Source organism: Ptychodera flava, chromosome 11 (genome assembly GCF_041260155.1).
Source record: "Ptychodera flava strain L36383 chromosome 11, AS_Pfla_20210202, whole genome shotgun sequence".
NCBI classification, from domain to species: domain Eukaryota; kingdom Metazoa; phylum Hemichordata; class Enteropneusta; family Ptychoderidae; genus Ptychodera; species Ptychodera flava.
In genome coordinates, this window is record NC_091938.1 from 40,779,610 (window position 1) to 40,797,901 (window position 18,292).

Consider the following 18,292-nt stretch of genomic DNA (forward strand, 5'->3'; position numbering starts at 1 on the left):
CTTCAAACGAATTTATCATAACCACGCCACCGACAACACTGGGGACGTACAACCTGAAAAACCACAGTCGAACATATATATATATATAGAGAGAGAGAGAGAGAGAGAGAGAGAGAGAGAGAGAGAGAGAGAGAGAGGGGGGGAACAGAAAGATTAAAAACCTCAGCAAATCACAATGTTAAGATAAATTCTTTAAAATATTTTTAATCTTTCTGTTCCTCTCATTATCACCATCACACAAAACGTTACATGCAATTCTAAAAACATAATTCTCGGCCTTCCTCCATTTTGTAGTGCATCAGCTATTATTTGTAGTGCATCAGCTATATGTTCACAACAAACCATGTCATGTCTCTAGGTGAACTTATTAGGCGTAATATGTAGTTTTAAGTGTAGGTTTGAAAAGTCATCAAATGTGTTACTTGCTGCGATCTGTTCATCAGATAGAGTGACAGATAGTACATTATTTAAGCATTGGAGAAAGCAATTGTATCTTCTGTAATTTTTGTTTCCTCTGGTGTGTATTTTTTTCAAATTGTAAACTTTTGAGCAAAAAGCATATATCCCAGGGACTGAGTGAATTTTTCAGGTGCTTCCTTTTGTATTTTCCTTATAGGTACATTTCAGTCTGAAATAAAGAACTATTATATCTTATAACCTACAACAGATGCAAAAAAACAGTACGTAGGAGAGACCAAAACAGAGTTTCGACTAAGATTTAATAACCATCTGTCCACCATCTGTTGTAACTGAAACATGCCAGTAGCAATCCATATCAATTCAGATGAACACACAATCCAAGACGTATCGACAGTTGGTATTGTAAAAATCAATAAAATGGACGACCCACTTCAAAAAAGCTGGAATCTTTGTGGATTTCCAAATTAAACACATTAACACCTGACAGCCTAAATATTCACAGCTAGCTGCTCCCATTGTCTTTATTCAAATTCCAACACTTGTAGCTCCCTCCCAGCCACACTATAAATGCACATAAAAACATTCTTTCAATTGCCATTCAAACACTTAAAGCCGCACTTTTCAATCCCAGGTTCTCGCATTAGTGGAGTTCTCCTCCCATTCAAACACATGGCCAGTATGATGTCTGATTTCCATAACATTAATTACACAAACTGACCTCAACCTTTTGTCACATTTTGCTAATCCTGCAAACAGAGTTTATGCAAGCTTTTGATTGACGGACAGTTCAAATTGCCAACGGTCATTGATTCCCCGCCACAACGCTCGAATTTCCTAAAAAATTGTCTTCCAGTTGCGTTAGACATTGAATATAACCACAGAGTTCGATCGGCAGCAACTTCACGCTGACCGCTTGGCAGTCTGTCTGTGTTTTTGTGGCCGGGGAAAACTAAAAAGTGGCATTTTCTGGAGCGTGTGCCCGCGTGTTGCCTGTTTGGTGTCCACTTACACAGTGAACGCCGCCATACCTTGGCGTCCTTTTAAAGGGAGGCTCCGCCTTTAAGAACTCCTGTATTTTCACCATACTGTCACTTAGCAGTTACTCTGACATGTAACTTTTTGTACAAAAAATACCACTGTAACTCACTCCGTGTTGAAACTTTTTGTTCTGTAGCACCTGAGGAAGTCCTACTTTTAGGACGAAACGTTGTGCAGATATAATAAACTATTTGAACCAGCAGATTGGTACGTGTGTAATACTCTATAAACGAATATATATATATATATATATATATATATATATATATATATATATATATATATATATATATATATATATATATTATATATATATATATATATATATATATATATATATATATATATGTATATATACACACACTAAGTAAACTTGAGATGTACAGATAGCTCGTAGTGTGGTTCGGTAATAGCAGATGAATAAATTTTCACACATCTACTGATCTGGTTGTATATTTTCTGTTTATTCTGTTGGTAATTTTGACACAACGTTTCGTCCTAAAAGTAGGACTTCATCAGGTTGAAGATGTCGTTTATGTGTGTGTGAGGTTTGAACTTTCCATCTGTGATACAAAGTCACACCATATAATTCAAGGACAGAGTGCATTCATGGCAGTTACAATTCAGAGCATAGGTCCTTAATGGGATGTGGGTTTACTTTCAAACACAACAAATACATTCTATTTCAATCAATCAACACTGGGCAACTGGGTTGTCATAGAATACAAATCCACAGCAGTCAAATATGTAGAACCCATCAAAACTAGACAGCAGAGAATATAAGAATTTTGTATGATTCAATTCATAACCACAAAATAATTTTACAAATATCTAAGAACAAATTTTATGCCAGAATTTTCATGTCTCAGCAGCTCTCTCTGCTGATTGGTGTTTTTATAAAACAAAACAAACTTCCATGACAAGACAAACCATAAGAAACCAAATAATTCTCTGTACCTCTCCTGCATGTTTGCCATATGCAAATGGTACAAAAGTGAGACTTACTAAAAACCTTTTGCTCAAACTTTTCTAAATGAAACTTTCAACCATTCTGTTACCAAATTACAATAAAAATCAGGGGTCACCGTGAAAAGTTTGGAACTAGTGAAAAACATTACCCAACATTTTGTGAGATTTGAAATTCAAAATGGCCGTCATCTCTGTGTGGATTTTCAAAAAACTAAGACAGTTAAAGTTTTTCTTTCTTCAAGAGCTTTAAAATGAGCCCCTACAAGTGGTAGATCAGAAAAGAATTGTAAAAACTTGAGAATCCGAATATTTGTCCCCAAGGCGCGTTCTACCTTAACAAATTTATTCCTTAATATTCTCCCATACTACAACACACAGTCAAAAATCTCACCAACACAAAAGTATGTTTAATATTGGTTTTATTTTTTCTCTTCAAGAAGTTACAGAAACATGTAATGTCATGTATTAAAAAATCTCTTTGCTCTGTTTATCCACAGCCCTCACACAAACTCACTAACTTGGCCATGACGAAATGCATTGTACATATTTTCCAATTAAAATTTTGTGACTTATTCCATTGCAAAGATTGTAAGCTTAGATATTTCACAGGAATTGTCATAGAGTTAATGATGTAATGTGATGTGATAAGATATGATTTGATATTATCTGTTGATAAGATATTGGTATGCAATTTTTACAATGTCCAAGACAACAGCAGTAATTACAACATAGACTGCAATGATGAACCAGTTTACAGATTTACTTGAGTTGTGTGTTGTATCCTCTGAATTCTATAGAGAAGAAACAAAAACACAGTATTATTGTCGAAGGTATGGATAGTGAAGGGAACTATTCAAGAATTTTCTTGAACATATAATCAACACAGAAATATTTAATAATAAGTATGATATGACTCATTCATTCCCTTACAATAAACCAAACTTCCAAACACAATTTTTTTTTTTCAACTAAAATGACGAAAACAGAATTTTGTAAAATTTAAATAACCATACTTGCTGCTATTTCTGTTTGGTAATGATATTCATTCACACAATATACTGTATGTGTTTGACAACAATTCTGAGATGTGTGACTTACACACTGTAATCCTGACACAACTCCTTTGGGAAGTGGTTTGCTGATTGACGGTGTTATTGGTTCAGATTCTGTCACTAGATCACCAATCAAATAGTGTTTTCCTGTAGACACTATCTTCACTTCTATCATTTTGCCAAGAAACTCTTCTTTCCTTGGTACTAAAACCTGTAAATAATTTATTTAATTTAACAGCAGTAGTGCAGTCAACATCTTGTAAATGCCTATATATTTTTTATATCTGGGATGGATTTCTTAAAGTGCATTGCAGTGTTGTCATTCAAGTATGTTACTGTCACTAAGAGATGCCAGATAAAGGACTCTATCAAAGACTTTTAATGAGTAAATAAATTTGATAATATATCTCCATGGAATCATATATTCTTCATTTGACAAAGAATGCTTTAATTAGATAAGAAATAAAAGACCTTGAAAGGCTTGAACATTAAAATATTGGATTCATTGCATACCTGAATACATATCTTACCTGTTCATAAAACTTGTTATGTGCGACATAGTATCTACCATCATGAGAATCTTCAGTAACCAGTACGTGTTGTCTTTCTCCAACTTTATGATCATATGGTCTGTAACTTTGAAATAATTCTGAAAGCCTCTTAGTTCTCTTCTTGACCTTCATAAAACAATGATAAAAATTTTACAAGTAAGACTCTATTGATACTACCCCTGAACTCAGTTAGGTCACTGTGAAGTGGTACATGACATCACATAGTTACAAACCAATTCTCCTGATAGAAAAGCTAGACACCTGTTTTAGATTTCAGACAAGGGTATTTCATTTCCTGTGATACAACAAGGTCATGACAACTGGAATTTCAAGCTAACAATGTCGAACCAGCAGAAAGTTTCACTAATCCTGGTGAACCACGATTTCTCCATCTCAAACCAAACTGCTGAGAGTGAATTTGCCAATCTTTTACTTAATGAGTCAAGTAATATAATCCTTACATACCATAGGAATGACAATTCATTTTCATTTGTTGATAAAACAGCTTTTTAACTTAAATTCTGAGGTTGTCCTATATACATTCCCCAAACACATACACACTTCTTCCACAAACATATACACTTCTCCCATATACATACACACCCACCACTAATTGCGTACATACATACATACATACATACATATATACATACACACCCACCACTAACGTACATACATACATACATACATACATACATATATACATACACACCCACCACTAACGTACATACATACATACATACATACATACATACATATATACATACACACCCACCACTAACTGAGTAGCATACATGCTCTCTGACCCTTTCAAATCTTGTACACACAATGGCAACCTATTTCCATTTTACTCAAGCAAATCTGAGTAGGTTATTGGGAGAAATATTTTACTGCTGTAATGTTATATTTTCAGTTAAGGTTATCCAGCCATATGGACATGAAAATCTAACCTCTCTGGTTGGTATTCGTGGCATTTTAGCAGATGGTGTTCCGGGTCTTGGGAAATACTGGTTGATAAATAAACTGGGAAATTTAAATTCTTCTACCAATTGCATTGTTTCCTCAAAGTCCTACAATGAAATACAAACCACATAAACTTGACAATCATAGACTAGAACAACAATAACTTTTTCAAGACAAAATACAATGAGAAGTAGTTGTGAAATGAGCAGCACAATTTGCATGAGACATTCAATTGTATTACATTTAAATTGCACTTTGCAATTCAACAGTATTGACAAATAAAAGAGTTGTCTTTTCACTTGACAAGGATATGCACACATACTGATGGATGATAAGTTCAGAAGTTAAATTTTCCACTGAGTTGCCGTTAGATGTTTTCTTGACCATATGAAAGAGTTAAGTACTTGTGTCAAAGCTACTATCTGTGAACTGTCTTACCTTATCAGTTTCTGTTGGAAACCCACAAATAATATCAGTAGCTATGGTAACACCAGGAACTCTGAAAACAGCAGAGTACGACAATTATTATATGAAGATGTATGTTTCATAGTCAAGCATGTATTAGTCATATATTCAATGTCATCACTGGCAAACCACATAAACCTTGAAAATCCTTGAAAGTGTTTGAAAAATGCACATTTTCCCACTTTTCCTGATAACAGTACTTTTTTCTGCATAAATCATTAAGACAAAAATACTGAAATTTCTAGATCTTTTTCAAATAATAATGGTAGATAGTGTTGTATGTAAACTACATTGGTAGTTATAAGTTTGCTCATACGGACAAATGATATAATTGGAATGAAAAATTTGATTTTCATTGAATTATCAGAATTTGACAATATTTCCTGAAAGAGGGCAAATAAATTGATTTTGGTTATTCCTTATGAATATCTATTGAATAATTTAGTTATCTGTTTACTCTTACCTTTCTTTAAGGAAGTTGACCACATGTTTGAAATCATCAGAGCAGTATTCTCTCTTCATGTCCATCAAGACAGCATCAGAACCAGATTGCACAGGAACATGCAGGAATGAATACACCCTGGGATGTTGTAAAACCTTGGCAATTTCCTAGCAGTCAAATTTACAACAATATCGATGACTGATTTCAAAAATTCATAGTAATGGTAATAAATAGACTGGTAGAAACACTGGTACTTAAATCTCACTGTTTAACATTTGTCATTGTTGATATTTTCAAAATGTAGTATATCATTGCTGAAATCAGTAAGTATCGCATATTCTCAATTGCCCTAGTGAATTCACTTAAATTTGACATAGACAGTTTAACCGTTATCATTCCATATACTGTGTGGGTGCATATTAGAACAAGGCTTTTTATGTAGGTACATTTCACTCTAGTCTATGATCTAACAAAATAGAAGCTCTTTACAAAGTGCCAATGATAGACGATAGACTTGTCTATTGTTGGTGATAATAAACCAGAATCAAGAGTCTCTAGTTGGATTTACCTCAAGATGTTCCAATATATACGGTGGATTTGTCATTCCAATCCGAAGCATACATCCTTCTGGGATGACTTCCACTAGTTGCCATAGCAATTCAACTATGGTTACGCCTATATCTTTGCCATATGCCCCTGTATCTTCACTTGTTAACCAAAGTTCACATACACCCTCTAGAGAAAAAAATACTGAATGTGATTAGTTTTGAGTGAATCAATGCCAATAATTTGTAAATCATTTCTTAATTTTAAATAGTGCTTAATATAGGATTGTTAGTCTCATCAAAAAAATTTGAATCCTAAATGATTTGACAACCAAAAAAATTTTGAATGAAATGAAAGTGTACATACCTTTGAAAGACTGTTGAGCTCTTTCTACTAACTCTGCTATTGGATAGCTGCCTAGTTCACCACGTGCATGTTTTGTCTTGCAATAAGTACATGCATTTAAACAGCTGAGATAGAAAAGACATTTCAATGAATCAACAGATTCAAAATTTGACATAAAACATTAGTAAAATCATAAATGTGAAATCAGAGACATATTATCCAGCATTACACAATTTGTCAATCTGATAAATCAGTGTATTTTCACTATTCTAACTGATAGTATTTTATGGTAATGTAGGAAAAATATACATATGTGTAGATGGTGTCAAAAATGGTTGACTTTACTTGAAGTTGCACTTACTAGAATTCACACTATCAAAGACATTATGAAACAAATAACCGTTAGTAATACATAATGTCATACTTCTTGGTTTACTTTACAAATTTTTTTCATCGTGGAATAATATTGTACTTCAATCTGCTTCGTCTAACATCAAAAATCTTTCTTCCTATTCTAGCTGACATGTAAGGTTTTTCTAAACCTCAGTACTTTCAAATTAATCTCAGATGCCACTCACATTCTGTGTCTGTGATTACACTATGATACACATCTCTTGTTTTCATTCTACAAGCACTGGACAGACTGTTTAAGAAGCGATAACAAGATACCTCACTCACCCAGTATTAATGGCAATAATTTCTATGAGTGGATTTTTCCTGATTTTAGGAAGACTCAGTGAGGCACCTCCTGTTTTCTTTCCATCTTTCTTCTTTTGTCCGAACAATCTGACTGTGTGACCTTGTTGCAAAAAACAATAAAATATGAGATGAACAATTTACATTTGAGAATTTCATAGAATCACTGAATATATCACTTCTTCCACTGGTTATCATACACACCATGTAATCCATCCCTTTCTGGCATTACAATATTGGTAAATCTTTTGGATGATTGTCAACAGACAGCTTATTGTTGCCATGCTAAACCATTATTGTTCTCATTAATGCCACTATCCAAATATATCCTACTTGGGTTCCCCCGTCCTGTTGCCACAATTCCCCTTACAATATCAATGCGTTCATCTTAGAGGAGAAAACAAATGATATTGTGGTTGCCATGCCATTTACTTATCTTCCCAAACCTTAACAAAGTGTGGGAGGATAATATGACTCTGCATTATGGTAAAATGATGAATTCTTCGCTTTGTGCAATAATATCAATACAAATTTGTAAGTAACATCTTCTTTGTAATATTGGCAGAATCAAATTCTGGTCAGATACATGATAATTACATGTACATTTTGAAATGTCATTAACCTTACCTTTGAATGTTTCTTCAACAACTTCAACAATTCTGTCAATTTGTTGGACACCAACAACACTGACACCGTTGATATAATTCAGTCTTGGCTGTGCTTGTGGAACACATCCAGCAACTACAAGGTATTTGCTCAACTCTTTGGCTTTGGTTATAGAATTACGGAAATGATCCTCTGCTGGAGTTTTCACAGTACAACTGTTCAACAACCAAAGATCTGCTTCATCTTCCTTCTCTGTAATGGAATTGACAACATCTTCATTTAGACATCATTATCATCAACTAACATTGCATAGAAACCAACACCATGTACCGGTAAACACTTCATGGGCAGAATGAGAAAATCTTGCTTGTTTAAAAGTATGTTGTGTTACAACCCTGCCCTTCAAAGTAGAATGAAGTAGATGTTACAGATGGCAAGTGAAGGTACTTAGGTAGCTGATATGACCTCTCTTGGGAAATTAGCATATTTGGTGGGAAACAATCCCTGAGCTAAGAGGATGGTGATTTTTATGCTGAACAGAAGTATAATTTATCTGTTATTGAATTCCTACGTGCACCATCTATAACCACACCAGATTTGACAAAATATGATTAATATTATATGAGGTATTTCAAAAGTGGGGAGTGGGGTATCATGCAAGTTAAAGGGACCATGTCCTAGGGAATATCTGTGAGATTTGCACACATTTGGGTGTAAACATTCTACAGGGCACTGATGCACTGACCACTCACTTGTGATATTGTTCCATCAACAGAAGGACCATATTCTATTGATACATATATGCCTTGACAAGCTCTTTGTCAGTACTTCATCTAACTTTTCAATTGTATAGAACAAAATTTTTACCAGAGGTTGCCAGTGTTGAAGTCTCTGAATGTCAAAATCAATGAGAGTTTACAGATGCTAGGCAGATGACATTTTCTCTCATGCCATAGCCAATTAAGAGCTTAGATTTTCAGTTTTACTTTATTATCAATTGTCTGGGGTCCAACTCTTCTAATTAACGATGTAAACCGTGGATTTAGCTAATAAGATGACTGGATCAGACAAGGTATATCATAATGATATATAACAGGGCACATTTTTTGTTGACTAAATTATCTAACCTAAGCAACAGTTACTTAGTGGTTTCAAAAATAATATTGTTATGCTTCTGTCCTGGCTGTCAATATAAATTGTACACATCCAGTCTATATCAATGGAATGAACCCATTAAAGTTCACATATTTCAATCTGTCACATATCAATCTATCTTTTGTTGTTACAAAAGAAACAATGTCAGGAAAGCTGACATAGAATGGGTAATTGTTGTTTGAAGTGATATTTGTAAGACGTCCATTCCCAGGAAGTGGATCACTACAAACCATCACAGACAGAGAGTCTCTGTTTAATGACACTTACCTGTAATTTTGTAACCATACGCAGCCAGCTGTCCTGCCATATATTCACTGTCAGAGTTATTGTGAGAACATCCCCATGTTTTCACATAAATGCTCTGAGTGCCAGGAATAATACTGCAATGGAAAGTATAATGTTCTGTGTTTCAGTTTTTGGATGAGTAGACTATTTTGTCTACAGAATGAACAAATATATTTACTGAATGAGGCCTGAGTTTCCTGTTGCTGTTCATCAGTGTGAAAGAGGATGTCACTGTAAAGATTGATGTTGCTAAACGTACTGATATCTGGGCCGATTGAAGAAGACAGAGCTAATACAGGTATAGCAAAACAAACTTTTCTTCAGCATCATTTTATTTCTCCTGGTATGTTTTCAAAAGTTCACAATTCTTGTATGTAAATACAAATAAAAATAATGAAAAGAAAAAAATCCTTGTTTATGTGTGTGCTGAGTAAGTGTTAGACTAGCCCAAAGTCTAGGCTTATCAATATCATAAACAAATAAATTGAAGGAATCACTTTACTTTTTAATATAGCTTTAATTTTAATTTCAGAGTAAATTAATTTTTGTTTAGGAGTAAATTGAGTTAACACTGGGATGGCAAATATTTTGAATTTAAAGTATCAGTAAATCGTTGGAAATCATCTACTACAAAAATTTGGTGAATCCAAATTTCTATTCTTAATTTTGAAAGGAAATGGTTGAAAAGCTCCTTGAGGAATGATTGAGAAAAAGTCTTAAGTTTGTCACTTTTGAGGCACATGCAACCTTTAATAAGGTCAAGATGTTAAAAATCCACATCACAGTCAAGATATCCAGAAGATCATTATGACACACTCCTGTGACCTGCATTGTCATTATCAGGTCCAGAGAGTAGAAATTAATGTTTATGTATACAGAATGTTAGTGAAAATCATATTTACATCTGATTTTTAGGGTTTGAAATAACCTAGTACATAAGTAATAAAGTTGTACCTAACTCCACCAGATAGATGAACCTAGTGGGAAGAGAATTGAGGACTAATCCCATTCTTCAATGCACCATGAAAAGAAATGAATCAACCATTTTACCTGTCAGCACATATTTTTTCTTCTGATACTTTGATTGTTTTATGTTTCTTTGCTCTTGGTATGATGTCTTTCTTCACATGATACCTTTCACTGGGTGTCAAGTCTGATCCAGACACAAAATCTTCTATATCTTCAATGCCTGGCTCACAAAGTGGCATCTACAAATTTAAAGACCAAAGAATGGTTGATGTTTGAACAAATCTGAAATAAGAACTTAGCAGAGATTAATCCACAGAATTCTGTGAGACTTGGTATCCTATCAAGCAATATACTGGTAGTGTCTTTACTAGAGATATGTACATGTATACATGCAATCAAAATATAAATTCATGTAAATTTTGACTTTAGAAATGAGCTGTATCCACAGCTTGTTCAGTTGTACAATCCCAAAATAAACCTGGAACAACAAATGAACCCTGAACTGATAATACTTTCCAAAAGAAAGCACAAAGGGGCATTTGTTGTCTCTACAAAAACATTCCATCATTTAAATCTAAGTATTATCACAGTCCCTCTATATTCATAGACATGCTTCAATATCTATGAATTTCCTTCATGACTTGGATTCTTGTTTAAACACATGCTTTCCGAGCAAACTGTCTTAGTGCTTCCAACAATAAGATATTTGTTTGTGACCAGGCCCCTATGAAAACATAGGGCCAAGTCCCTGAAGCTACCATGGACATGGATACAAAATTAAGTATTTCCTGACTGTATGAAATTATCTTACTAAAGTCGTCCTAGGGACCTGTAAACCAAATATTAAAACTATCTGACCAGCGGTTTTGAAAAAATGAGTGACCTAACAGTCGACAGAGCTCCGCTGTGTTATGTAGAGAATAATTTTTTGTGGCACATATATTGATGAAGAAGATGGATATCTTTGATAGCTCATCCAGGATGGCCTGACCAAAAATCACAAAATTAGCTGCAAAAATACAAAATTGAAGATTTCATCATAATTTCAATATATTACATTAGGATAAACCCTAGAAACCTTTATACCAAATATCAAAGCTACCAGATGCATAACTTTTGAGAAACAAAGATTTTGACCAAAAATGGCAAAAAATTGACCAAAATATACAAAAATTGAAGATTTCATCAAATTTCAATATATCACACTATCAAGGCAACCCCTAGGAACCTGTATACCAAATATAAAAGGTATCAGAAAGTAGTTTTTGTGAAACAATTGTTTTGGCCAAAAATTTACAGTAAATGCCCGCACGAGACTTAGTTCTATTTTGATGTCAGAAACTTGGCGTTGAAAAATGCTGACCCAATGAGTCAATATTATTCAACACTGGAAGTACTGTTCAACACTGGATCACAGTCCCTCCGAGGGTGGAGGGACTGTGAGTTGACTGGATCAACAAAGAATAACGGAAAAAGTTAAAACCTTCATGCATGACCTTGACAGCTGTTTGCACGCCATACATGATGATCTAGATTCATGGACAGTTTGATCATTAATGAGATTATGTGCAGTACCACAAGACATCCATAGTTTAGCCATCGACGTACAGAAGGGCACTCGTACTATGAAGGTACCACAAGATGCCCATACGTCCACGGTGTAGCTATGCCATGGAGCTACCAATCTTTTGGTAGCTCCATGGATATGCACAGTCGACTCCGCCACAAAACATCTTCATACCGACATTTAGAAACTTACCGTTGTTTGTATAAATAGAATGGCTCACAAATCGACGAATGCTATGCTAAGCGTCACTATTCTTCAGAGAAGACGATGTTTTCAAAATTTAATTGACAGTGGTGATCCTCTTGGCTTACATCTGACCAGACACATTTCAAACCCTGCAGACATGCACGGGAAGCGGCCGGCCAACACTGACGCAAGACTGGTGCAACACTCTAAATTGTCTGAAACGAAAGCCAATAAAGTGATCTTTCGTGTTTAGATGAAGACGCTAAAAACACAGGGCAAGAACGTAATCTAGAGAACATCTACAGTCGATACAACCGTGTTTAGTAAAGTGGTCCGCATGTGTAGCATCATAGAGCTAAAGCAGTTTTCGGGTCACAAAGGGTCACAACACAACCCCAAACCGGAAGTTTAACGCCCTCTGCAGGCCGATATAAAGTTGTCTCTTCCAAAAAGATCGCTCGTTAAAAAGTCATTGCACTCAAGCTATTAGTATTGTTGGCAGGAATTATTTAGCATTTTCACAAAGTACATCTCCGATTGTTGATTACATTAATCTTTTTATATACATGTAGGGTAAATTTCTTAATAACAAGACTAAATGACTAAATAATAAATAAGGTATTTGGAAGCATATTTTATTTTTGATACATTTTATTTTGCAGGAGGAAAATATTGGAGTGTTTTATTTGAAAGATTGTTTTTATTGATAAAGTTACTTCTTTGGACAAACTAACATTGGTGCACTTCAAACTTTATATAAATTTGTTTGTGGTTCCCTCCATTTTTGGGTCATAACTTATGATACCGTATGTAAAGCTTTGTGAGTAATTATATCACCTCATAATTGTTGTAAGTACAGTTCTAATTGGCATACATTCCTGTTATCATCACTTATATTATAATTATCCGAAAAATTGATAATTGATAGCTTAAACAAGGTAGACATTGTTTATCCTCAGCTCATCCATAAAGGTTGTTCACATGTGTAGCAAATTTTTTGCGTGATCAACTTTTCAACATTGAATCTCAGTGCAGCTTGAAACACTCAGTTTATGATACCGGCAACAATCAAATTTCTGTTACATCATCATGTTTTTTTAAAAAATGTTTCATGTTTTTTTTTGGTTTTTCCCCCTCTTTAAAACAGGCATGATTTTATGGCATTAAGGCAGTCCAATCAACTCCTCTGAATACATTTGTCACAAATTGATAGGTGAAGCAGTCACTTTGTAGTCATTTTACATTTGTTTCACGGCACACACACATTCATGTATAGGAAAAAAAATCCCTTTTTTCTTGTCTTCAGAGTAATTTTGGTAATGGACACTGATGAATCATTTGAAAATCCCTATTATGCCATATATGTATTTTTGTCTGGTGAAGATTCAAATAAAATGAATGACCTTGCCTTTAAACTTTCATTTGATTTATAATTGTATCACCATTTTCTTTGATAATACCCATTGTTCTGTTCATTGGATGACATTTGTCGAGTGCACAGAAAGTTACTTCTATTGAGGGCTTTTTACCATGCAGTACATGTGAGCAGTTAGCCTTTGCACAAACCAGCCACCACTACGAACTTTACTTAATCTAAGCTGTTCAAGTTCGTCTCATTTCCCTTCATATTCATTCATCTTATTTATAATCTTTCAAGTTGTGATATTTGCTATGAAGCCGTTCAATTGCATATTTCCAAATTGTCACAAAAATTTACTTTCCACCTAGAAGCAAGTAGCATCGTCATAACTTGAATATTTATTTTGAGTTTTTTCCAAAACAATCACTTTTTGAAAATTGAACTGTCCAAGGGTCGTAATCTCTTGTATTCAATAAAGTATAATAGTAGATTATAGTTTCTTTGATCACATTTTAAACAGATTCTTCATAATCTGTCTCTTAGAAGATTACTGTTAAATTTCCAAAACCCTTTCACTTCACAAAACTGAACATTCAAGCGGATCATTGAATGATGGGATCTATAACCTGAAATAATGGTTGATTTTTTACCCATTGATACAACATCAGTGACTAAAAAATAATGAAGTCTACACTGTTTAAAAAGTGTCCTCCAGTACAACATGAAACCAGGCATATGGGTGTTGGGATTAAGTACAGTCCTCTGTCAAAATTTAGCAGCATACTTCGATGTTCGTGTCCACTCTCACAGTTTCTATAACTATGTTCTAAACACCACAGTTGATACAGAATTCATTGTTGAGCCATAAATCTCTATGAAAAACTGAGGCTTATCCTTGTTTGGGCCATACAGATTAACCAAATTAAACTGTTTGTCAGACATTGACATATCCAAAATTATATAGCAGCCTTCATTATCAAGTAGAGTGTCGTCAATCATATAATGGATATATGGCATGAACATGACATAGTGCATGAATACTACCAGGGATAGTCAGTTAAATTTAGTCAGTAGCATAACTTGGTTAGGGACATATTGCTAATCTTGACGTGCATCTATTGCATGGACAGATTTTTTTTTAAACAATACACGTACATTAAAGTTGAATTGTCAAACAAGGATTCTTCTGCTATTTTGCAAGATGTCCATTATGGATAAATATAACACGCCACATGCTAAATCCGTGTCGCAATTCACCAGAATACGTTAGGTGACGATAAAATAGATACGTCTAGTCCCCATTGAATCGACAAAAGTGACATCAGAGGATTTTTTTGAAAGACTCTTTCCCTAGGGAAATAGTTTTGACCATATTTGGAAAAGTGCCTGGTCACATGACCGTAGTGTCGTCTGCAGCTTTGAAACAATGGTGGGTGACTACCGTAGAACATGATATGCACCCGGGATGAGCGACGAGCTTCCCTATCTGAAACAGATATATTTTCATTCCAACAGCGTGGGAACTTGAACAGCTAATCGCCAAAAAAGATACAAGTGCAACTAAGGATGTTGCTAATTATGCTTAGAATGGTTTTTGGAAGAAAGTGGTACCAGGTATTGCTGTAACCGCTGTGGAAATATCACCAAGCAAACTTGTCACAATGAATTATTGCTGTGCAAATATCAAAACACATTAAAGATTATAACATAATACAACATGAGCATGTGGTGTGTTATAAAACACCTATAGCCTGGTCTTTATTCGGGGAATAGCGATGTGTTTCTGGTAACACATGGCTCCAGGGTAATAGACAGGAGCTATAGCCCTCATGACCAGGTAATAGGTGTTTTATATGGCATGGCATTTCACTGAATGTAAGTTTGATAACTCAATAAGACCTAGCATGTTAGGTATGAACTGCTTTATTTACAGAATGGTAAATAGTGACATTTCAAAATTGTAACTAGAAAGCATTTGCAAGCAAAAGCGAAGTTCCAGAGACCAGAGCAGCGGAAGAAACAAGAGAATGTGTGACAAAGATAGGTGCAGAATGAAAGAGTGCTTTGGATTTTAATATTCAGGGCTGATAGCAGTAAACACCATAATACAACTAAAAGCAAGGCAGTCCGGGGAATTACAGTACACAGATTACAAATGCCTACATGTACGGTAAAAACGCAACAGATACATCGGGGGCGACAACGCACGGAAATGTTTCTCAGACGACATTCTCGCGAGCCAGAGCAATAATTTTCGCTCCGCTGACCTACGCAAAAATCAATCGCTTGACGGGTAGCGCTGAGTTGTTGCCGTAAAGAGCCGTGTCATTTACGACGATGATCAGACGAGAGGAAACATCGGACCTTGGCCGTTGAAATTGAGCCACATGCATTTTCATTTGATGAAAAGCACAGACTAAAACAATTTGCATTGCTATGTCGCTGTTTTCACACGATACTGACCATTTGATCTTGGAAAGTTGAGTTGCTTTTACGTGCAGCCAACGCATGCCGGTGCATGACAGACAGTACGTTCACTATGAATGCCTAGCTCTGCATGGCAGGGCTGTGTGTTACCGGCGTTAAACGGCCTCCCACCACAGCCCCGCAGACTGATATAGGAAAAACCGCTGGTGGCTCCTCAGAAATACGGCGGGCAGTTTCTCCGCCAAAACAGCCGATTTTGAGTCCAAATTTTGCATTGATCATCGTTTTAGAGCACACCCACCTCGCCTAGGTACACGATGTGCCCAGCCGCGCTTGTAAACTTAGGGAAAGGCTATTTTTCTCTCCTTGTGCGAGCGAGGCCATCGATACGCCGCCATGTTGTCTCATGAGCATTCGGGCGAAACAGTATAGCGCCACGTACGGCGGGTATTTAGAGAAAAATAAAATCAAAAAGCAACAAAAAACAAAGCGAAAGAAAGCTAGAATTATTAATAACTGAACGCAATATGATAGTTGAGCAATGCCAAATAAAAAATAAATAAATAAATAAACAAGAAATGCCCGTAAAACCCGTCCGAGCTGAGCGATGACGTCATAAGCGTGTCGCAATGCATTCTGGGTAATTAAGGTAAAATTTGTGTATAGCATGTTCTGTGGTAGTAAAACCGGAAATAGAGAAAGAAAGAAAGAAAGAAAGAAAGTAAGAAAGAAAGAAAGAAAGAAAGAAAGAAGGAAAGTGAGCAAAAACTAACAGTTCCAGAGCTGGTCTCTGGAACTAATTATGATTACTTTAATTGTCTATCTCTACTTGTTGCAATGTACATACAGCATTCTACTACTCCACCAGAATTGTCCAAATCAGTAAAAATGCACCCAAAAATTATCATGCTTTATGGTGCAACTATGACACTCTTAACGCACCATTGGCATTGATATACATGTAACTTTAATGAAATCATTAAAAAAAAGAATAAGTATATGTAAATAAATATGAGATAATATGTAATCATACAATGCAATAATTATATTAAATAAAATAAAAATAAAAGAGTATTTGACTGAGTGCTACAATAATAATTTGAGTTGACTTTCTAATGCATTATGAAATCATGGAACTTTGTCCAGACTCAATTCTGTGTCAAAGTATGTCATATTGTTAGAGATAATGACACAGTACACTTTCTGAAGGGCCACCTAGTAAAGCAAAATTTTCAGTAACTTGTAACATTTTATTTGCAACGTTACTGTTACTGTTCCAGCTACACATACCAGGCTATAGTTTGTCAAAATAGCATTATTCAGGCAACTTAGCGTACTGGCACAATGAAATCAAACCGTAGCACATTATCAGACATCAATATGAAAATCATTAAATGAACTTCAAAAGTAATAATCTATCCAACCACACGATTAACAGATCAGAACATATCTCACTTTCCATGCTTTGTTTAATTTGGGAGTAAAATTTGTCTGCCTACAGCAACTCTCTTACCTAAGCTGTTACTTCAGCTTTCATAATTTGTGTTCTGACTGAAAAGATGCACATTAAGATTATCACAATGACTTATATGAATTAACACGGTCATGGTTGTATGATGTGAATGTTGTACATTTATATTTCATTATTGCCAAGTTTAGATCTCTTTGGGCAATGGAAAGTTACACAAAGAAAACAGTAATGATGATTGCGCTAGCATGAGGTATATACGGTAAAACAAATTCTGACGAAATATATGCAGGTTAAATTGCACAAAAGCACACAGTGTCAATACTGCAGGAAGATCACATTGACAAGCTACAGTAAATACTATGAAACTACACAGGAATGTTTCCTATGATCGTTACTTGATACAGGAGGACCATTTTTGTTTATCGTTGTGTTCATTCTTTTCTCCAGTGTCTCTATGATTGATCTTGGCAGATGATGCAAATATTTGGAAAGCACACGTTGATACTTGACCACTACATCTAATGATATCCTGCAATACAAAAGAACACGCATTTTACATCCAGTCTTTGCACTGTTTAAGGTACCATCAACAACTTTTCACCACAGATAGTCCACTTCTAGCCATGTCTTCACATATTGTTGATGAAATTATAGCAACATCAACCCTTGCCCTGCCAGACAGTATCACTTCCCCATCAGCCAACTCAGTGAAAAAACGGTATTGAGTCAAAACCTTCCACAGCTTCAGTACATACAAATCATGTTTACAGTATCTGTGA

At 35.1% G+C, this 18,292-nt stretch overlaps 2 protein-coding genes across 6 annotated transcripts in view; both read right to left on the bottom strand.

Annotated features, from left to right (window-relative positions):
- Positions 1 to 2,829: 2,829 nt before the first annotated feature.
- Positions 2,830 to 16,459, bottom strand: LOC139144288 (threonylcarbamoyladenosine tRNA methylthiotransferase-like). 2 transcript variants are annotated; one of them, XM_070714964.1, is made up of 14 exons: positions 16,344 to 16,459; positions 12,262 to 12,470; positions 10,584 to 10,741; positions 9,516 to 9,628; positions 8,115 to 8,345; positions 7,470 to 7,590; positions 6,813 to 6,916; positions 6,469 to 6,635; positions 5,922 to 6,067; positions 5,432 to 5,492; positions 4,981 to 5,100; positions 4,010 to 4,156; positions 3,526 to 3,690; positions 2,830 to 3,218 (listed from the first exon to the last, which is right to left on the bottom strand). In XM_070714964.1, exons 3-14 carry the CDS (start codon positions 10,739 to 10,741, stop codon positions 3,090 to 3,092), a joined length of 1,662 nt encoding a protein of 553 aa, XP_070571065.1. In that variant the 5' UTR covers positions 12,262 to 12,470; positions 16,344 to 16,459; the 3' UTR covers positions 2,830 to 3,089. The 2 variants fall into 2 exon arrangements, with proteins under 2 accessions (XP_070571065.1, XP_070571066.1); XM_070714965.1 differs by lacking the exon at positions 12,262 to 12,470 and having other exon boundaries at positions 16,344 to 16,425.
- LOC139144289 (kelch domain-containing protein 2-like) overlaps positions 15,521 to 18,292 on the bottom strand; it is a 37,801-nt gene continuing 35,029 nt past the window's right edge. For all 4 annotated transcript variants that reach the window (XM_070714969.1, XM_070714967.1, XM_070714970.1 and 1 more), the window contains exon 13: positions 15,521 to 18,042. In XM_070714969.1, the coding sequence (XP_070571070.1) occupies positions 17,871 to 18,042 (172 nt within the window). In that variant the 3' untranslated portion in view covers positions 15,521 to 17,870. The remainder of the gene's footprint in view (positions 18,043 to 18,292) is intronic.